The sequence below is a fragment of the Chamaea fasciata genome, unplaced genomic scaffold (assembly GCF_029207755.1).
Source record: "Chamaea fasciata isolate MVZ Bird 193981 ecotype frontalis unplaced genomic scaffold, bChaFas1.0.hap1 SCAF_4, whole genome shotgun sequence".
Lineage (NCBI taxonomy): Eukaryota > Metazoa > Chordata > Aves > Passeriformes > Sylviidae > Chamaea > Chamaea fasciata.
Genome location: NW_027094089.1, coordinates 63,151,015 through 63,167,829, shown reverse-complemented (window position 1 = coordinate 63,167,829; position 16,815 = coordinate 63,151,015). Strand labels below are relative to the sequence as shown.

At 36.2% G+C, this 16,815-nt stretch overlaps 1 protein-coding gene across 1 annotated transcript in view; it reads right to left on the bottom strand.

Moving 5' to 3' along the window:
- The window catches only part of LOC136288515 (guanine nucleotide-binding protein G(q) subunit alpha), a 119,336-nt gene that overhangs the window by 12,269 nt on the left and 90,252 nt on the right, over positions 1 to 16,815 (bottom strand). The window contains exons 4-5 of the mRNA XM_066181791.1: positions 7,266 to 7,394; positions 6,179 to 6,308 (exon numbers count right to left, since the gene is read on the bottom strand). Coding sequence (XP_066037888.1) covers positions 6,179 to 6,308; positions 7,266 to 7,394 — 259 coding nt within the window. The remainder of the gene's footprint in view (positions 1 to 6,178; positions 6,309 to 7,265; positions 7,395 to 16,815) is intronic.

Sequence of the window (16,815 nt, the reverse complement as noted above, 5' to 3'; positions counted from 1 at the left end):
GAACACTACACAAGTTCCATCTAGTCTCATCCGTTTTGCTGATGTACTTTTCTTTGGATTCAAAATGTAAGCATGTATGCCAGCATCTCCACACCTCTATAAACACAAATGAGCTAGCAGTAAAAATACCTATCCTGGGTTTCATGCAATTATTTTAATGTAATTTTAATAAATTAGATTTTAACTGGAATATTTTTTAACAAACCAAGCAACATTGATCCTTTCTCCATGGGGCAATCTACAAACAACAAAATTTTCCATCAATCAAAAGAACAGTGCCTTTACTCAGCGACTTGAAGCACAAAAACATTGCAGAAAACCACTCAACAAAGTTTGTTCAGTTTCAATTTGTAGTTGTGGCTGAGATACTGAAGCCCTAATTTTCTTAATATCCTGTTCAGCCTTCATCTGATAAAACTGCAAGACAGTTCTTCAGTGTAAATTAAATACTGTGAAGGTAACTACATTAATGCAGATATCCACTGTCAAACGAAGAAGGGTTCTTCAGGGGTATTAAAGAAGCTATGGAAAAACTCTGACATGACTACAAAGATGCTCCCCAAGGAAACAAAGAAAAAAACCCTCCTTTCACACGTCATACAAAGTTTTTCCTAGAATCAAAGAAGAAATTACATGGGAGTGGATTGTTACACGGAAGTCACCCCCAGGTACAACTCCTTGCTCCCAGCAGGAAAAGCTTTGTCATCATGCAATTTTACTCATGGCTTTGTTCAGGCAAGCTTTGAACATCTCTCTTCAGGATGGAGATCCTACCTCTCTAAACAAACAATTCTGCTTTCAGCCCTCGTGATATAGGAACACCAAGTCAAAAACAGTTTTACTGATGGCCACTGTATTTACAGATCATTAAGTCACTTTAATGTTCCTCTGTTGGTAATGTTTTGGACAACACATTTTTAAAAGCAACTTTCTTTCTGGAGTATTTAGCTCCATGCTGCTTCCCTAAGAGACTCAGTCAGATGGGTCCCTTCTTCCTTTCATCTATCGTGTTCCAGAGATACAGATGTTCTAGGCTGCCTGAGACCCCTTGAGTTCCTGAAAGATATGTGCAATGGCAATTGAAAATGTTGCTTGAGCCACCTCCAGACCTACTGGTTCTGTTCACATCTCAAATTAAAAAATCATGCCTTCCTACTGCTAGTGCCATGTAAACACCTGGTACTGGTAAATGAACCTGCTATTCTACATTTCAGAAACCTGGAAGACTTGATGGGGGATCGCAGCTGTACTTTGTAAGTAACAGCCACTGCTTTAGAAGTCTGTAAACACAGGATAAAAAGCTGTAAGACTTTTACAATGGGATGCTGAACACAGAATGAGAGACCATAAGGTACAGCAGCAGAATTCTCAACCCGTGCAAGCAGCAGTCTTCACACATTTGGCTGCTACACCACTGTATGTCACATCATAGCGCAATGGTTTAGGTAAGTTCCTGAGGAACTCCTTCAGTTCAGAATGAAGAGAATTGTACCTCATGCAAAAATCTATGTTAGAATATTTCAAACCAGACTGATCAAGACTGGAACAAAAACCATTCAATCTGGTTATCATACTAGGTTAGATGATGCAGGTCCTTAAAGAAGATAAACCATATTGTAAGAAAGTGAAAGTCAGTGGACAAAAGATAGAGAAATTATCTTTATGGCATTTTTTTTAATGTCCACTGAGCAATACAGCATTTGCCAGGCTCTCAGGAGAGACAGATCCTGGAAAACATCTTATATATGTGTGAAAGGAGAACAGGCTGGAAGTAATGGCAGTATTAGACAGTTAGAAGGCACAGAATCATAGAATGGATTAGGTTGGAAAAGACCTACAGGATAATGTGTCTAGAATTTCTTAAGCCGAAAAAAGCAATTTTCCTATCATTTTAAAATCTCAGAATTCATAAGCCATTCCTGCCTGCTTCATACATTACAATCCTTTTCCACAAGAACTGTAATCTGGGATCAAACCTGTGAATACATGGATTATAAGCAGACGGTACTTTTAATAAAACATTAATGAAAATTCAGTGACAGTTGATGATAAAAGGGAAGGAAAGGTGCTCGTGTTTTAAGAGAAATTCCATGGAATTATAATGATATAATTACCAATTACAGCAGCAGCTAAATCAGATATAATTTCTTAAGACATAGTACAGGCCTTAGAAAGGGCTTTAAAACAAATGGTGTTTTTTAAAAGGTACAGTACTCTGCTTAACAACCATCTCCTCTTACCAAGGAGTCTCACAATTTACCTCCAATCCTGTAAGAATTTCATATTTTACGATTTAACTAAAATGTATTATCTCTGATGAGAATAATCTGAAATGACATTTTCCCCCGAAATAGTCTGTGCAAAGTTAAGAAAACTCATAATGACTTACATATAAAAATCATCTTTTATCAATTTATCAATGCATACTTCATGCTGTCCAATGCCTCTGTTTCTTTGCAGCCTCTGAAAATATCTCAGGAAAGGCAGCATCTACTTTTCAATAGTTTAGAAAATTTCTAATTTTCACTTAGCCTATTACTTAATTAATTTAGTTGAACTGAGGAAATTGTGTTCTGTCTTTTCTGGTTTTGCTCTAAGAACCCTAGAAAAATAAAAACATACACATAACCACCACACAGCTACACAAACTATATGAAATCTTATATACCTTAGGACTTTTAGTGCACTAATAAATAAGTACAAGCTTCAGTAAACACTGTTCTCTATTTTGTTGTTTCTAAGTACTTAATTAGCTGTGCAAAGATAATGAAAACCACTTTTTAAAGGAACTCTATTTTACAGATATACTGTTATGTCTCTAATTCTTCCATAACTGCAAGTGGTTATGGTTCTCTTACAAAGCTGGAACTCATTTTTCTAATTACTGCACTGAAATGCTGAGATTTGATATGTTGAAAGGAGCTACCTCTAATACATATTCAAATACAGCATACCCTGAAATCTAGAAAAAAGTACTTTATTTTAAAAAAGTAAGTTGATTTTAAACATAAGTTCTAAACTGTGCCATTTGATAAAACTGCCAATTTCTCCTAATTTACTGGCATAATTCAGAGCCAGAGCATGACCCTCAAGACATAATATATCATAAATCCATTTAAAAGAGAGATGATTCCTTCATTTTTCATCTCACCTCTAGTCCTACTGAGTTTTCTGAAAAACTGGAAAGGTCAAACATCTAATAATTTAATTTATAACACGTTGTCCTTTGTCACATCACAGCAGACTGATGGAATATTTACTTAATTTACAGTACTATCCATGTAATTAGTGTATTATATTCTCTGGTTCAAATTTTGTCCTCATTTTCCTAGACAGACTTTCTATTTTATTAAGGGCAGAATTTGGAACAGTTAGGTACCTCTCCTTTGTGTTTGTTAGAAGAGAAGTATTTCATGACTGTACATCAACTGAAATTTTTGCAGGATTGGTAAAATATACCATCCTTACTGGCTCTACTGTTCTGTATTTATGCACCAAAATCAAGTTATGTACAATCTACACATACACTTAAAGGAGATGCCATTTGAGTCTGAGTATCACCTGTTGGAGAAATCACAGCTAAAATACAGTTGGACAGCCAGGCAAACTTATCTTCAGAACTGAAGCTCCCAGCTCTTCAGATACTTGTCATGGGAGTGCAATTTCATGGCTGTGTCATTTAGAAATCATCCTGCATATGTCACTAAATAATAGGCAGTCTGAATTCTTATTTTCTATGTATGTCCCCTTATACAAGAGTTATATTCCTCAGAATTTTTAATTCTTAACTCCTTCAAGGACATAAAAATAGAAACAGTTCCCAGCTCCACCTCACATATATCCAGCAAGAGACACTAAGATTCCCAACTAACTGTAACCTCATCCAATTTATAATCCAAATGTATTTCTCTTGAATAACGTAAACAAAGAAAGAAACATGTTTACTACTGACCATCTATCAGGCACTATTTTGAAATAAAAACCAAGAGTCTTTATTTCCTAAGGAGGAAGGTCATGTAAGTATCACCACCCCCCATAAGGAAAACAGTACTTTTTAAAGATTTCTATTTATTCATGAAAATTATATTAATGAAAAACTGTATTAAGTAAAAAGGATTACACAAATGATTAAACACTACACTTTTCTTTGTAAAAATGTACTACAGGAAATGAGACTTCAGGCAATATACAGTGGACTAATTAGAAAAAAGAAAGTAGGCCACCTTACAAAAATCATAGTTTAATCAGGCCATGAAAGCAATGAAAAGGAAATAGCAGAACACTGTAAATTGTCAAGTCAGATATTTTAATTGCAATATGAGACACACAGACCAAAGAATTATTAGATTTTATCCTAGTATCACACTGATGGCATACTTTTTAAGAAAGTACAGCATTCGCACACACTCCCTCCACTTTGGTGCTAGAATTTCAATACTGTTCCACAATCTAAAGCTAAGTGTGAAAAGTATCTCTTGGCTGATTACCAAAGTCTTCAGGTTAAATCACTGTCTTCCCTCCAGAGCTTGTCAGACCTCAGCGAAGAACAAAAATACCTTTGCAAGTTGAATTTCTTAATTCAAGGTGTCAACAAACACATTTAAAGTCGTATTTCTGCCACACCCACATTCAGACAAACTATGCTTTGCTTTATGTGGAGTAAACAAACACGATCTTTCATTAATTACAGGGGAGAGAAAAAGAAGGGAAGAAGGCAGTGTCCTGGCATACTAACAAAATCCAGACACACAGGCTACAAGTTTGCTGAAAGCCAAAACTGAAGCTGCCTATATTGGTGCTCAGCTCTAAGACTGGATTCTTTCCAGAGTTAAGAGTAACATAGGCCTAAGTGTGCTGGAAATCCTACTAGGCTATGTATGCATCACCGGAAAACAAAAACTGGTTTGAATTCAAGTCATGAATATATTTAAAAGTCAAAAAGGTTCAGAAGTTTTCCTCTGTTGTTAAAAAGAAACATTAATAGTTCAGTAGTGAGGTGCAAAAACCACCTGCAAGAAGATTTTGACTTTCATGAAGCTCATTTTGGATAGTTAGAATAGTATTAGAAAATTATCATAACTAATTTTTCTTTATGCAATTTCCAATGAATTTTGTTTTGATTTGTATCATAAAAATTCTTAGTATTTGTGTGTTGACTTTGTGGCTACAAAAGAATAATGCAAACAGAAAAAGAACCAGACATTTCCAGTTTGCCTTGAAACAAAGCAAGTCTGACTGATTTCTCTTTTTTAACTATATGTGTCTAGCTTCCAAAATTACAGGAGATGAAGACGGTGCAGACCACATAATAATTTCTGGAAATTCAGCTTTGAATGACACAGATAATTATACAATTAACATAATAATAGTTTTGTTTCATGAAAACACTACAAACAAGGCTTTAAAAAAAATTAATCCTAGAAGAAAGTTTCAACATACAAATGTGATTGTCCAGGGACACCTGTTTTACTTTACTTTACCTGTTTTACCTCAACTACTATCTTAAGCAATGCAACTTGTATGCAGCCATGAAGAAGATACTGTCAAATGTTCTCCTTATCTAACTTTTTAAAGTATGTGCTGAAAGATCTGCACACGACAGTGCTAATGAGTAATATTCATAGAAGTTTGATAAGTAACTTAAAAGAGCCCACAGGAGAGACAAAATACCCTCAACATAAAAAAAATCATACTTTGTCTTCATTCAAAACTGCATTAAAAATAAACAGATAGTGTGCTTTGAAACCTCAGCCCACCCACTTGCTTACTTCTCTTGTTTTTTTGAAATAAAAATACAATATACAGCTTGGGCTTTAAGTTGAAGGAATGGAGTTTACTACCTTAGGGTCTGTACCTTAGCAATCTATAAATTTTGTCTTCATTTACACCACCTATTATTGTGCCTTTTCTCATAACAGTAACAGAACAACCATATCTCCGTATTCAAGTATATTCCTCTTTGATACAAAATAGAGACTTTGAATCCTTCATGGAGTGGATCAGCTTATCCCTACTTGAAGATTGAACCCTTCCTCCCCTTGGACCCCTAAAGTGCTCCTCATTTCCTTAGGTGCCAGTTGTGCATGATTGCTTGTACAGGCATTTAGAAAACACTTGGGAATGGACCAGTAAAACGATTTTTTTTTTGAACTTGTGGGTTTTGTTGACAAATGCTTACCTCATTATCTGACTCCACAAGCACTTGATCATATTCACTAAGCGCTACTAGGAACATGATAGATGTGACATTTTCAAAGCAATGTATCCATTTTCTTCTTTCTGATCGCTGGCCTCCTACATCCACCATTCTGCAAAAAACCAATCACATCAACTCCATGAACACCTTAAGAGGTAAACACTCAATCACACACAACAAAACTCAAGGATTTAGTTAAAAACGAAATTTGGTTTGGTTTTCTTAATGATTTTTTCCACTGATATTTAATAGAATCTGTTGTAAGCATACAGTTAATCATGTTTGCTTTAAGTCTGATGGGTTTTCTGCATTTGAACTACTGTGAGTCTCAAACCCCTCAGAATTATGAGATATAAAGGTCTCAAGAGCAATGCTTTGGCAATGTATGCCCCTCGTATTCAGTAATAGACACAAAACAGATGGTGGACCACATTTTCCCTGCAGTCACATCAGAATCAAAATCCACAACCTGTTAAAGCTGCCCATGTTAAGCATACAAATAGAAAACAATATGTATTTACTAAAGGTTTTGATAGCCAAAACCAAAACTCATGCTTGCTTGCAGTGTATTCCCACTTCATCCCATGTCTTACTGTAAACACGGATGTCTAATTTGTAATTACATTTCCATAGTTATTTTTTAAACAACTGTACTTGCACTAAAGTAGGGTGATATCTCTCTAAAAAACAACTACACAAATGGTAACCTTTTATTCCCTGATTTACATGAAGGACAAGGACACACAGTTGTATTTTCAGATTATTACACACAGTGAAACTTTGATATATATTATTGAAAAGACGAATTGCAGATTTTCTATCAGTAAAAACTACTCTCAAAAATAACAAACCTCATTGTCTTTGATCCTTCTGACATCTTTAATCATCTTTAACATGAGCTCCTAAATATATGTGGACAATTACATGAAGATAAATTGACCAAGCTCAGATTTTAGAAACAGAATAATTGCTTTTTATGTAGTTTAATCCAATATCCTTACTTGGCATTGCTAATGTAAAAGAAAACAAAAGAAACAAAGCAAGTGGGTGCCAAAACTTTTTTTCCTACCTGAAAATGACACTTTGTAAGTCGAATGGATATTCAATGATCCCTGTTGTTGGGACTCGAACTCTGAGCACATCCTGCTGGGTTGGCAGATAGGTGGAATCTGCTATGCGGTCCAAGTCATTAAGATAGCTATAAACAGGGAGAAACAACAGGAATGCTAGACAGTGACACCATCATCCCACTGAGGAAAAGAGAAAGGAAAACTTGGGAAGGAAATGGGCTGTGGGGTAGGGAGAAGTACAACAGAAAAAAAAAAAAGCATTATCGGCAGAAAAGAGGGGACAAAATATAAAAATGTACTCCATCCCCACTTACATAGGTTCAAGCTAATTCTACAGGAAAGGGAGCATAATTTTTATGGGTTTTTTCCCATACAACTTTGCTTGACTTTCATATGTAAATTCACCAAAGTTGCCAATTACATAATTCTAGGAAAGATACAAAGTGTGGAAGATACAAAATTGCTTTGAATATGTAATGTATTTCTTGATATTCAGTCTGTAGTGCCTACATACACACACCTGGATAAACTTAACCTGAACCTTCCAGAGAACAACGGACTGCTATAGAATAAATAGCAATCTATAGCAGTCTGGTATAACTGACTGGTAATGGATCATTACCAGTTATAAAATGACAGGAGCACTGTTTTGAGACTAAATTAAAAATGGAGAAGCCCAAGCACTGACAATTAAAACACTCTCCAGATGTTACCAGAAGGCAGGACAAACTAATTAGTGGGATCTCTGGCACCTGAAGTTCTGCATTCACACTGAAACTTCTGATTAGGTCGATAAGCCCGCAGTAACTGAAACACTCCAGTTGGCTAGCAAATAACCCAAAATTGCTGTAAAATTGCTTGTAAAGGTTCCGTAACTACAACATAGAACTATTCTGCTTATTGGTTAATGGTGAGTTTCAACCATAAAGCCATAAACCTTCAGTATACTGAAGGTTTTAATTAGCTGTCACAAAAAAATATCCTCCAAAAAAAATAAGGTACCTACATGTGTGTCCAGGAGCTGGACACCTCATGAAGTCAGTGCACCAGGTATCTTGCACTCCCCCATGGTGGACGTGTGGCAGAAAGACTGCCACAAGAAACCAAGTTTTTGACATTTGGCTAGCTCACAGCAGAAAAATAACCTACAGTTAGCCACTGAGAAGATTAACTAATGTAGGCATTCCCTCATTTATTCTAGGGGATGAGAGCAATGGTCTCGAAATTTATTAAATGATGATGAAGTGTCACCAATTTCTGAACATGTTCTTTTCACTGTAGTAATTAGTGAAGGTACTCTTTTTAAATAAACCCATACAAGAAATAATCTGACTTCTAGATGTTGTGAATTACTTTTTAATAAAATAATGAGAAGTTATCCTGAACAATGACAGAAACAAAGAAGTTTATTTTCGACCTTACAGTAAAAATACAAAAGAATTTGTTAGCTTTGGGGAAGATTGGGGAATAATTGAGCCAAATTATTGGCTCAATTATAAAATTATCGGATTTCCTTCACTATGACTTTATAAATGGAGTATCAATTCAATAGTAAATACCAGTGTGAGAAAGATGTATTGAACACTGTATCTCAGGTAAGCCAGAAGGTACTAGTCTGAAAATACTTTCTGAGAATGCTAATTGCTTTCTGGCAGTGAGAAAAAGGCTTGAGAGTCTAGATCTGCCCTCAGGGGTTTTTTTACACAAAAAGCAGCAGGAACAAGCTCATCATCAATTTTCTGGCAGAGAAAGGGGAGAAGGGGAGAATGAAATCCATAACCATCACCATACGAAAGTGACAAACCCCAACTTAGGTTCTTATTCCCTCCCACTCACAAAAGAGTTAGTTTAATTTTGTGATGAAATTTTGGAAGGACATAAAAAAGTATTGCCAGTCATTACATGCTACAGTGGTATTCATAAGAGCAAGAGAATTTTTACTGAATAAACTGGCAGGTGGCTCATTTACACAATTATCTTGTTGCATTTCTTTGGCAAGCTTTAGCTGTGATCTCCAAGGTGAGCCTGGTTACTGCATCTCTGCACGGTGGACATGTTACTAAGGCACCTGGTAACACACATCTGGCTGATTTTAGAAAGATGAAAAAGAAAAAAATACTATTAAGTCGTTACATCTCATTAGTGTTTCTAGAAATCAATGAATGAGCAGATGATGTTTTGTGGGGTTTTTTGTCCGAAGTTTCAGAAACATTACTTTATTCTTAAAAGATACTTAACTTTCCCCTGTCCTTATCCTTTATGCTCAAGTTCTGCCCACTCAGTAACCAAACTCAGGTCACTACCTTTTCACTCATTTTATCTGTAGCTAGCCCCCTACAGAGCCTAGACAGTCCACAGAAGAGTCCTTATGTATCCTTATGGAGTCTTACTTAATTCCCTGTATTTCTTCACTTAACAGATTAAAGAGTGTTGGGCTCTCTAAGAACTGTCCCGAATGATACATTCAAACTCAGAATCAAGGAATTAGTGTCAAAACCAGCAGGAGTATCTCACAGAAAAAAAATAAAATCAGAAGGATGCACCAAAACCCTTGAAAAGAAAATGTTTTTGAGATCCATAATCAGAATCTACAGGCTAACAAAAGCCATTTAGAATACATCTTGCATTTTTTGTTTTTCATTAATATTTAGCCCTGACCACTTTTTCTTCTAACTTAATAAACAAATGTTTTATTGTAACAAATTATTTAAATGAAAATATCCTAGGTCTTTGTTGTACAACTTGAAGTCTTTTATCATTGCTATTTTAATGCTGTGATGATACAGCAAATTGTCAATGAAATTCTTTCCAGATAGAAAAAAAAGGTTTAAGTTTCACTTTGTGGTTTTTCTGTTGTTTTTTTTTGTTTCGTTTTTGGTTTTTTTTTGTTTTTTTTTTTTTTTTTCTTTTTCCCTGCTTTTTTGGAGCCTCTTCACATTTTATTTGAACATTTTATTTTAACCTCTGCTGAAAAATGACTTGTGCTGGAATTCAGATTTAAATCAAGATTTGCACTGTTGCTCTGAAGCAAAGGAACAGCTATTTTCTGCTACTGGCAGTTCTGCAGACAATTACACTTCCTGTTACCCCATGAAGATATGTAACTTCGTGTTCTGCTATCAGCTTAAGGGGGATTAAACATGTTTCTGAAAATCAAATTGAAAGCTCTGCCAGTGACTGCAACACAAAGTTGCCTTCAAGATGTTTTAAAATCACTAAAAATGATGAAAATCTCTTATAAAATTTACATAACCTCTAAAATAAAGTAAAAAATTTAAAAACTCCTCTATTTTCTTTACGTATGAACATCTATCATTGGGGTTAACATCAGGGTCTTTTCATTTTATGTACTGTTTTATATCATTGTCTAAAGACTTTTGATACATTACAGAAATAAAGTGCCTCTTTTCACACAGGTACAATCTTCCTAAAATACCAATGAGAGCAAATCAACACACATAACCTCAGTACATTATCATAACTTGTGTATTAATTGCAAAACACTGCATCTCTACATCCATGGTACATACAAAACCCAAGGCATTTTCCCTTTATGAAGCACAAGAATGGACTTTTGCATTGCATTAGGAGGGTGGGCTAACAGTCTGATTATTCTGAACAATTGGTTGTTGAGTTGAGTCACTATTTCAAAATGCTGAGAGGGAATACATAAGTGAATGTAACTGACTACATAAAAAGAAAAGACGACTAGAATACAATTAATATTAAAAGACATACTAGCAGCACACACCTCTTTTATAAACTACTATTCTAACTGTCCCTGTAACATTGAAAATTTATTGTCTTACCACAGTTTCTTCACTGTCACAATAAAGACTTATACTTTCAAATCTTCCTTGTACCAAAATAACTGGATGCTTAACTTTTTTTTTTTACCCTCATGAAAGCTGGGGTTTAAAGAAATTCCCTGATCAGCAGGGAAGTGCAGCATTGCACACATAAGCTTTAAACACCCTAAAGCTTATTAAACTAGTAATGTATTTATTTTTAAATTACTTTATCAAGCAGCAACTTTAAATTAAAATATCAAAAGTGCCCGCTAATGCCAATTGTCTTCGGCTTTCAACTCTGTTCCCTCCAGACCATCCTAGCTGTTCCTCTGGCCATCTCCAGCTGCCAACTCTTTCACTTGTGCCATAGCTTGATAACCCATTTCCGTCAACATTGTTTGGAATAGTGAAGAAATACTACTGAAATTGTTCTGATTACAGTTTATTTGATGGATGTGTCCCGGGATACGGCAAGTCCATAAATTCCATCAGGAAAGCAGGGTGGAGTTACTTCCTCCACTGGCTTATCTGCAACCAGAAGAGTACTTGTGAAGCCACAGCTATGTGAAGCACGTTGGGTTTTTGAATGCAGATAGATGAGAAGCAAATGAAAATGAAGATTCTGATGGGCTTTTGTATGTATCTGCTTAATAAACTGATTCACTGTGGTTCTAAAGCACTTAGTTAATGCAGCCCTAAAGTACTGACAATGATACTACCCTCCTAGGCAAAAAAAATCCTACATACAAACAAAAAATTCAAACACCTAAGAGATATGCAAAGTGTGTTTTAGGATAGATGCCCAACTTGAAATGAATTAACCAATACTGCAATCAGTCTTACCCACACACTTAACTCTCCAATGTATACAACTGACTACACATGTACTTTTGAAAACAAACCACAAGACTTGACATAGCTACAATCTTACACAAAAGGAGAGTAGCCAATAACTGCCCAGACCAGGTATATTTTTAGTTTATTAGCTTAAAATTTAAAGTCAAAATAACAATATTGGTGTTGAAAATACTTTGGAAGCCATCCTGAGGGCTAGTGCAACAGTGAGTAACTCCCAGCATTACCACAAGAAATTCAGCTGTACAGGTAGTAGCAACTGTGCAAGACATTTAGGTCTTAGCTACACGGTACTCAAGAGTTCATTTTCACCACCTACTAAGAAATCTTGCTTTGATGAGTCACACTGTAGCTATACGGCCTCTCACCCAAACAGTACCTACTCAGCTAGGCATTATAGAAAGGAAAGAAAATGGGAAAATTCATGGTTCTGAGTAAATTTATAATACAGACCAAGTTTCAAAAGTTAATTATATCTGCAATTAGTTTTAATAAAAATGAATTTTAGTGGCTGATGAGGTAATTTTCCAGGGGGTTGCCACAGTCACAAGTAGAAGGTGCGTTACTGAGGTGATGAGTATGTATTGAGCTGCTGGCAGTGGACCTCCCTTGACGTCAGGACAAGCTGCCAGCATCTAGCAACACACATGTGATCTGCATGTTGACCAGAAGTAGAGGAAGACTTTTGTTTCCGGTCAGCACCAAGAGCAAAGTAATTATTTTTAATGCACTTTACATCACCTATGACAAGATCCAAGTCTGCAGCCAGTTTCATGGAAGCTGCCAGGTTATGGAGGTATTAATAGTGCCCTTGAAAGAAAGCATGTGTCAAAGGTACTGTCAGTCCACATTTCCAAATATAGGATTATGGGAGTAGACTGACCCTGTACTTTCCTACATGTACTTCTCATATTGAGATCAAGCAAGGAAGTGAGACTCCTAAGCTTAATAAACAGACTACAGTTGTTTTAACCAGTTCTTTAATAAACTGAGTATGACTCCAGTCATCATGAAGAGGTATCTCAATATTGAGCCTTATTTTCCTAGGGCTACATCACCTAATGAAGACAGACTATCAAAACTCACTTGAATTTTCTTTCAGAAATTAAGATCTTGGAGCACCTTTAATATGGGGCAGACACTTCAAAGAAAACACCCTCCTCCAGCTATGAGCTACTACTTACCACCATCTTTGAGGTCAGATTTTTCCCAGTAATCAGGTGATAAAGAGGCATTTTCTGAGGAATAAATCCACAGGATGAATTTCTGTAACATTAAACTATGTTCAGCAAATACCCTAATTGATCAGGTGCAGGCACAAAGGCATGGGCAGAAAAAGGTAGAAAGGGTACAGCCATCAATCCATCTCTAACATCATTTTGCTTTCTGAGGTTAAAAATGAGACTAGTCTGGTCATCAGTACTGTCTAATAATTCTCTTTAACTCAGCAGGCAAAACTGATGTAGCAAGGTGCTGAATTAATACTCACTAGCACACTATCAAACCCTGTGCTTACGAGTCTGAGAGACACTTTCACCACAGAAGTCCCTGGAGAGCAGAATGCCTGTGAAACACACTGCTGAAGAGAAAGGATCTGAATGGCACCATACCAGAAACACTATTGTATAAATCTCTAAATAAAACCAAACATGTTGAGATAGAAGCAATTACTGACACTGATAGAAAGGTCAGTATAAAACCACTAAAGATAATTTGTTATCACCCAGATGGCCAACACATCTCTATGAGAAGAATTAGAGTACAGGGAGCAGGGAAGGGACAAACCTCAAGAAATTCTACAAATTCTGTTGTTTAATACAAAAATTGGTTGGTGATTTCAGTGTAATCACAGCTATAAAGGCAAGCCTTACCACCAACATTTCACATGCAAATGCTTTCTTCACTGCATTCAATGACAAGACAGATTTTGGTATGACAGTAACCATAAACATTTACATCTTTTCCAATCCCAGAATTCTGAGGCTTAATGCAAGAAAAGGTCTTTTCCTCAAAATTAAGACAGTTCATGGGTATGACCCTCTCCAAATGCTGTTTCACACATAGACAATGGCAGTGCAAGAGGAAATAGAAACTAACCAAAATCTGTAACTAAGGATAATCAGGCAAGATATTTAATAAGACTTGATATATCTCTGTCCTTTGGAGCCTGGCTATTCTGAAGTAGGGTAGGGCTGTACTCCATACTATGGCTGTAGTTTGGTGTGGTTTTGGGGTGGGGTTGAAGTTTTTTAGTTTGGTCTGCAAAAGTTTAAGCCAGCCGATGAGGGACTCTCTGAAAAAACCCTAGCAACAAATCTTGACCATGTGCTGAAAAACAAAAGCCTTTCTTTTTTTGCATCTTTGAGAAAACATACAACTGGCTTGACTTCCAGCAGCACACATGCAAAATGCTAAAGCTGCTGTAGGCAGGATTTTTCCTGCCTCAGAGAGTTGCCAGAATAATTGACACAAGTGTCCTCTATGCTAACACGCAGCAGTCCAGTAAAAGGAATAATTTTTCAGTGTACAAAACTAAATGTAAACAAGTACAGGCTGTGTTCTCAGAACTTCTGTAGAGGTTTGTGTATCTAAGACTCTTCACCACTGATGAAAAGTTGAGGTAAATTACCAGTTTCCAGAACTATCTCATCTTAATCTATAGTAAACACAATAAACCTAAGATTGATGCGAGGTAGAAGGAAGTCTGCACAGCATTGTTTTTATCCATATTCCACCCAAATCCCACCTAGCTGTCTTCCTCTATTTCCTACAACACTAAAAGCCAACCTTAGCAGAGGCTAAAAAAGACAAATTGCCAAATTAACAAATGCTCACACAAATTTTTCTCTTTAGAAAACATGGTGTAAAAATTATACAGTCATTAAGAACATGTCATGCGCTGCATGGAAAAAGCATCCTGAAAGAAATACATACTGTATACTGTTTTACACAGTTCCACTTCCCTTTCTGAATTTCCCAAGTTCGGTTGCATAACCTGCAGTTTTTAACCTCCAGGAAGCAGTACTGTGGTATGCATGTCCCATCTTTCTTCAGACATTGCTTTTATTTTGGGACCATATCTAAGGTGTAAGATAGGATTAGCATGGTTCTGCTGCTAGTACTTGATCTTTGTAATTCAGACTTTCATTTTTATCTGCTGTTTCTCTTATTTACGTTTACCTTACTCTAAACTTTATGTAAGGCTGTGTAAACTGAATACGCAAAAGCAGAATCTACAATTCTACAACACAAACTGCCCTCAAGAATAGCTTTAGGACCTTCAGGTATATTACAAATGAAGGTAAGCAAGAACTAATCAACAGTTTATTAAATAACAATGTATTTTGGCATCTTTTAAATTACGACTATGTGGTTTTGTCACTGCAATCTAATGACTACTACACAGATATCCCAGACAGTTGTTCAGTATTTGCTATCAGTTCACCTGCATAGGAGGTCGCAATTTTGGACAATACTACTCCTTCTGAAAGACTCATAATGTTTAAGTGTGCCCTACACCTTTATGAAATACAAAAAATGATTGCTAAAGGCAATGCCAAGAAATGGAGTAAACTGTGTTAGCAAAAACTTAAGATTCATACGCTGATCTTGCCCCCGGTGTGCCCCCAAGCACATTATATTTAACAGGTGTTAATTCCACTGAAATTTACCTGTTTCAGAAGAGTACAGCAGAAGGAAGATGATATTTTTTCAGCTGACAGGTATAAGTGAATTGTTTAGCTTAAGTTTTGAAAATACTTCAAACTCAAATGGAATACCGTCATAGAAAAATTACCAGATGACCAAAGCTTCACAACTCCTGCAACAGTTTTACAGAAGGTGTACTTTAGTGAGTAGACATCACTAGGTTTCATTTCTTTCTTTCCTGTTAAAAATCAGTGATACACTGTAAATGACCTCAAATTCACACCCTTGTGTCACGGTGCCCTTGAGCTCCTATTAGATAGTAAAGTACAGGAATCTGCATTTCTATACTAACTGTCCAACTACCTCAGCTCACAGTATATGTAAAGCTCTGCAACTGCAGGAACTGAGCTGTTAAAGGTGACAGCAAATGCAGAAACAAAAGCCTGAAAGACTACGCAGGTATGAGAATGCCATAGTATGCATGACCAATGAAACAGTACATTACATAAAAACAAAATCCACTACACATCCACTAGCATAGCTAACAAACTAAGGGCAAAATTATATTTAATTATCTGAAGTGTTAGAAAACATAGCCATAGAAGAAAAACTCAACAGATGCACTCAGCAACTAGAAAGTCCTTGGCTGGAGGTACATGGTGGCCAAATACTTCTATTTCATATGGCCAGAGAAAGAAGAAATTGAAAATATGAGCCAAGCAAGGCTCTGGGACACCTTCTAGGTCTTAACACTACCTACATTTTGTTCATGAATGGTAAGCCCTTAGTGTCACATTGGAGAAAAATGGTGATGTATCTTCAAAAATTTCAATTGCAACCCAAATTCTCTAACACAGAAGACTGCCGCCTCTCCTATCCCTAGGCTTTGAAAAGGTATGACACAATCAAAGTGTTGACTGGTAACCTTTTTACATTTGGGTTAAAGGTCTAGGCATGCAATATAGTATATTCTGAATGATCCCATCTCACACAGCTACTATTAAAGGCAATTCTCCATGTTATTAGTTTACATCTGTCTCATACTGTGAGGTAGAACCTTAAAAGGAAGTATTTGATGGTAATTAAGTGGGTAAGTCATATGGTAATGTGCAGGGAAAGCAAATAACCCCTTTTTACCTCATGTGCTCTTGACTTTGCTACAGAGAAGTCTAATAGTTGATTTTAAAACAACATGAACACCCAAGCTTTGGAGCATCAGTGGTCAGGAAAGAAAATAGAATGTATTTTTTAAGCC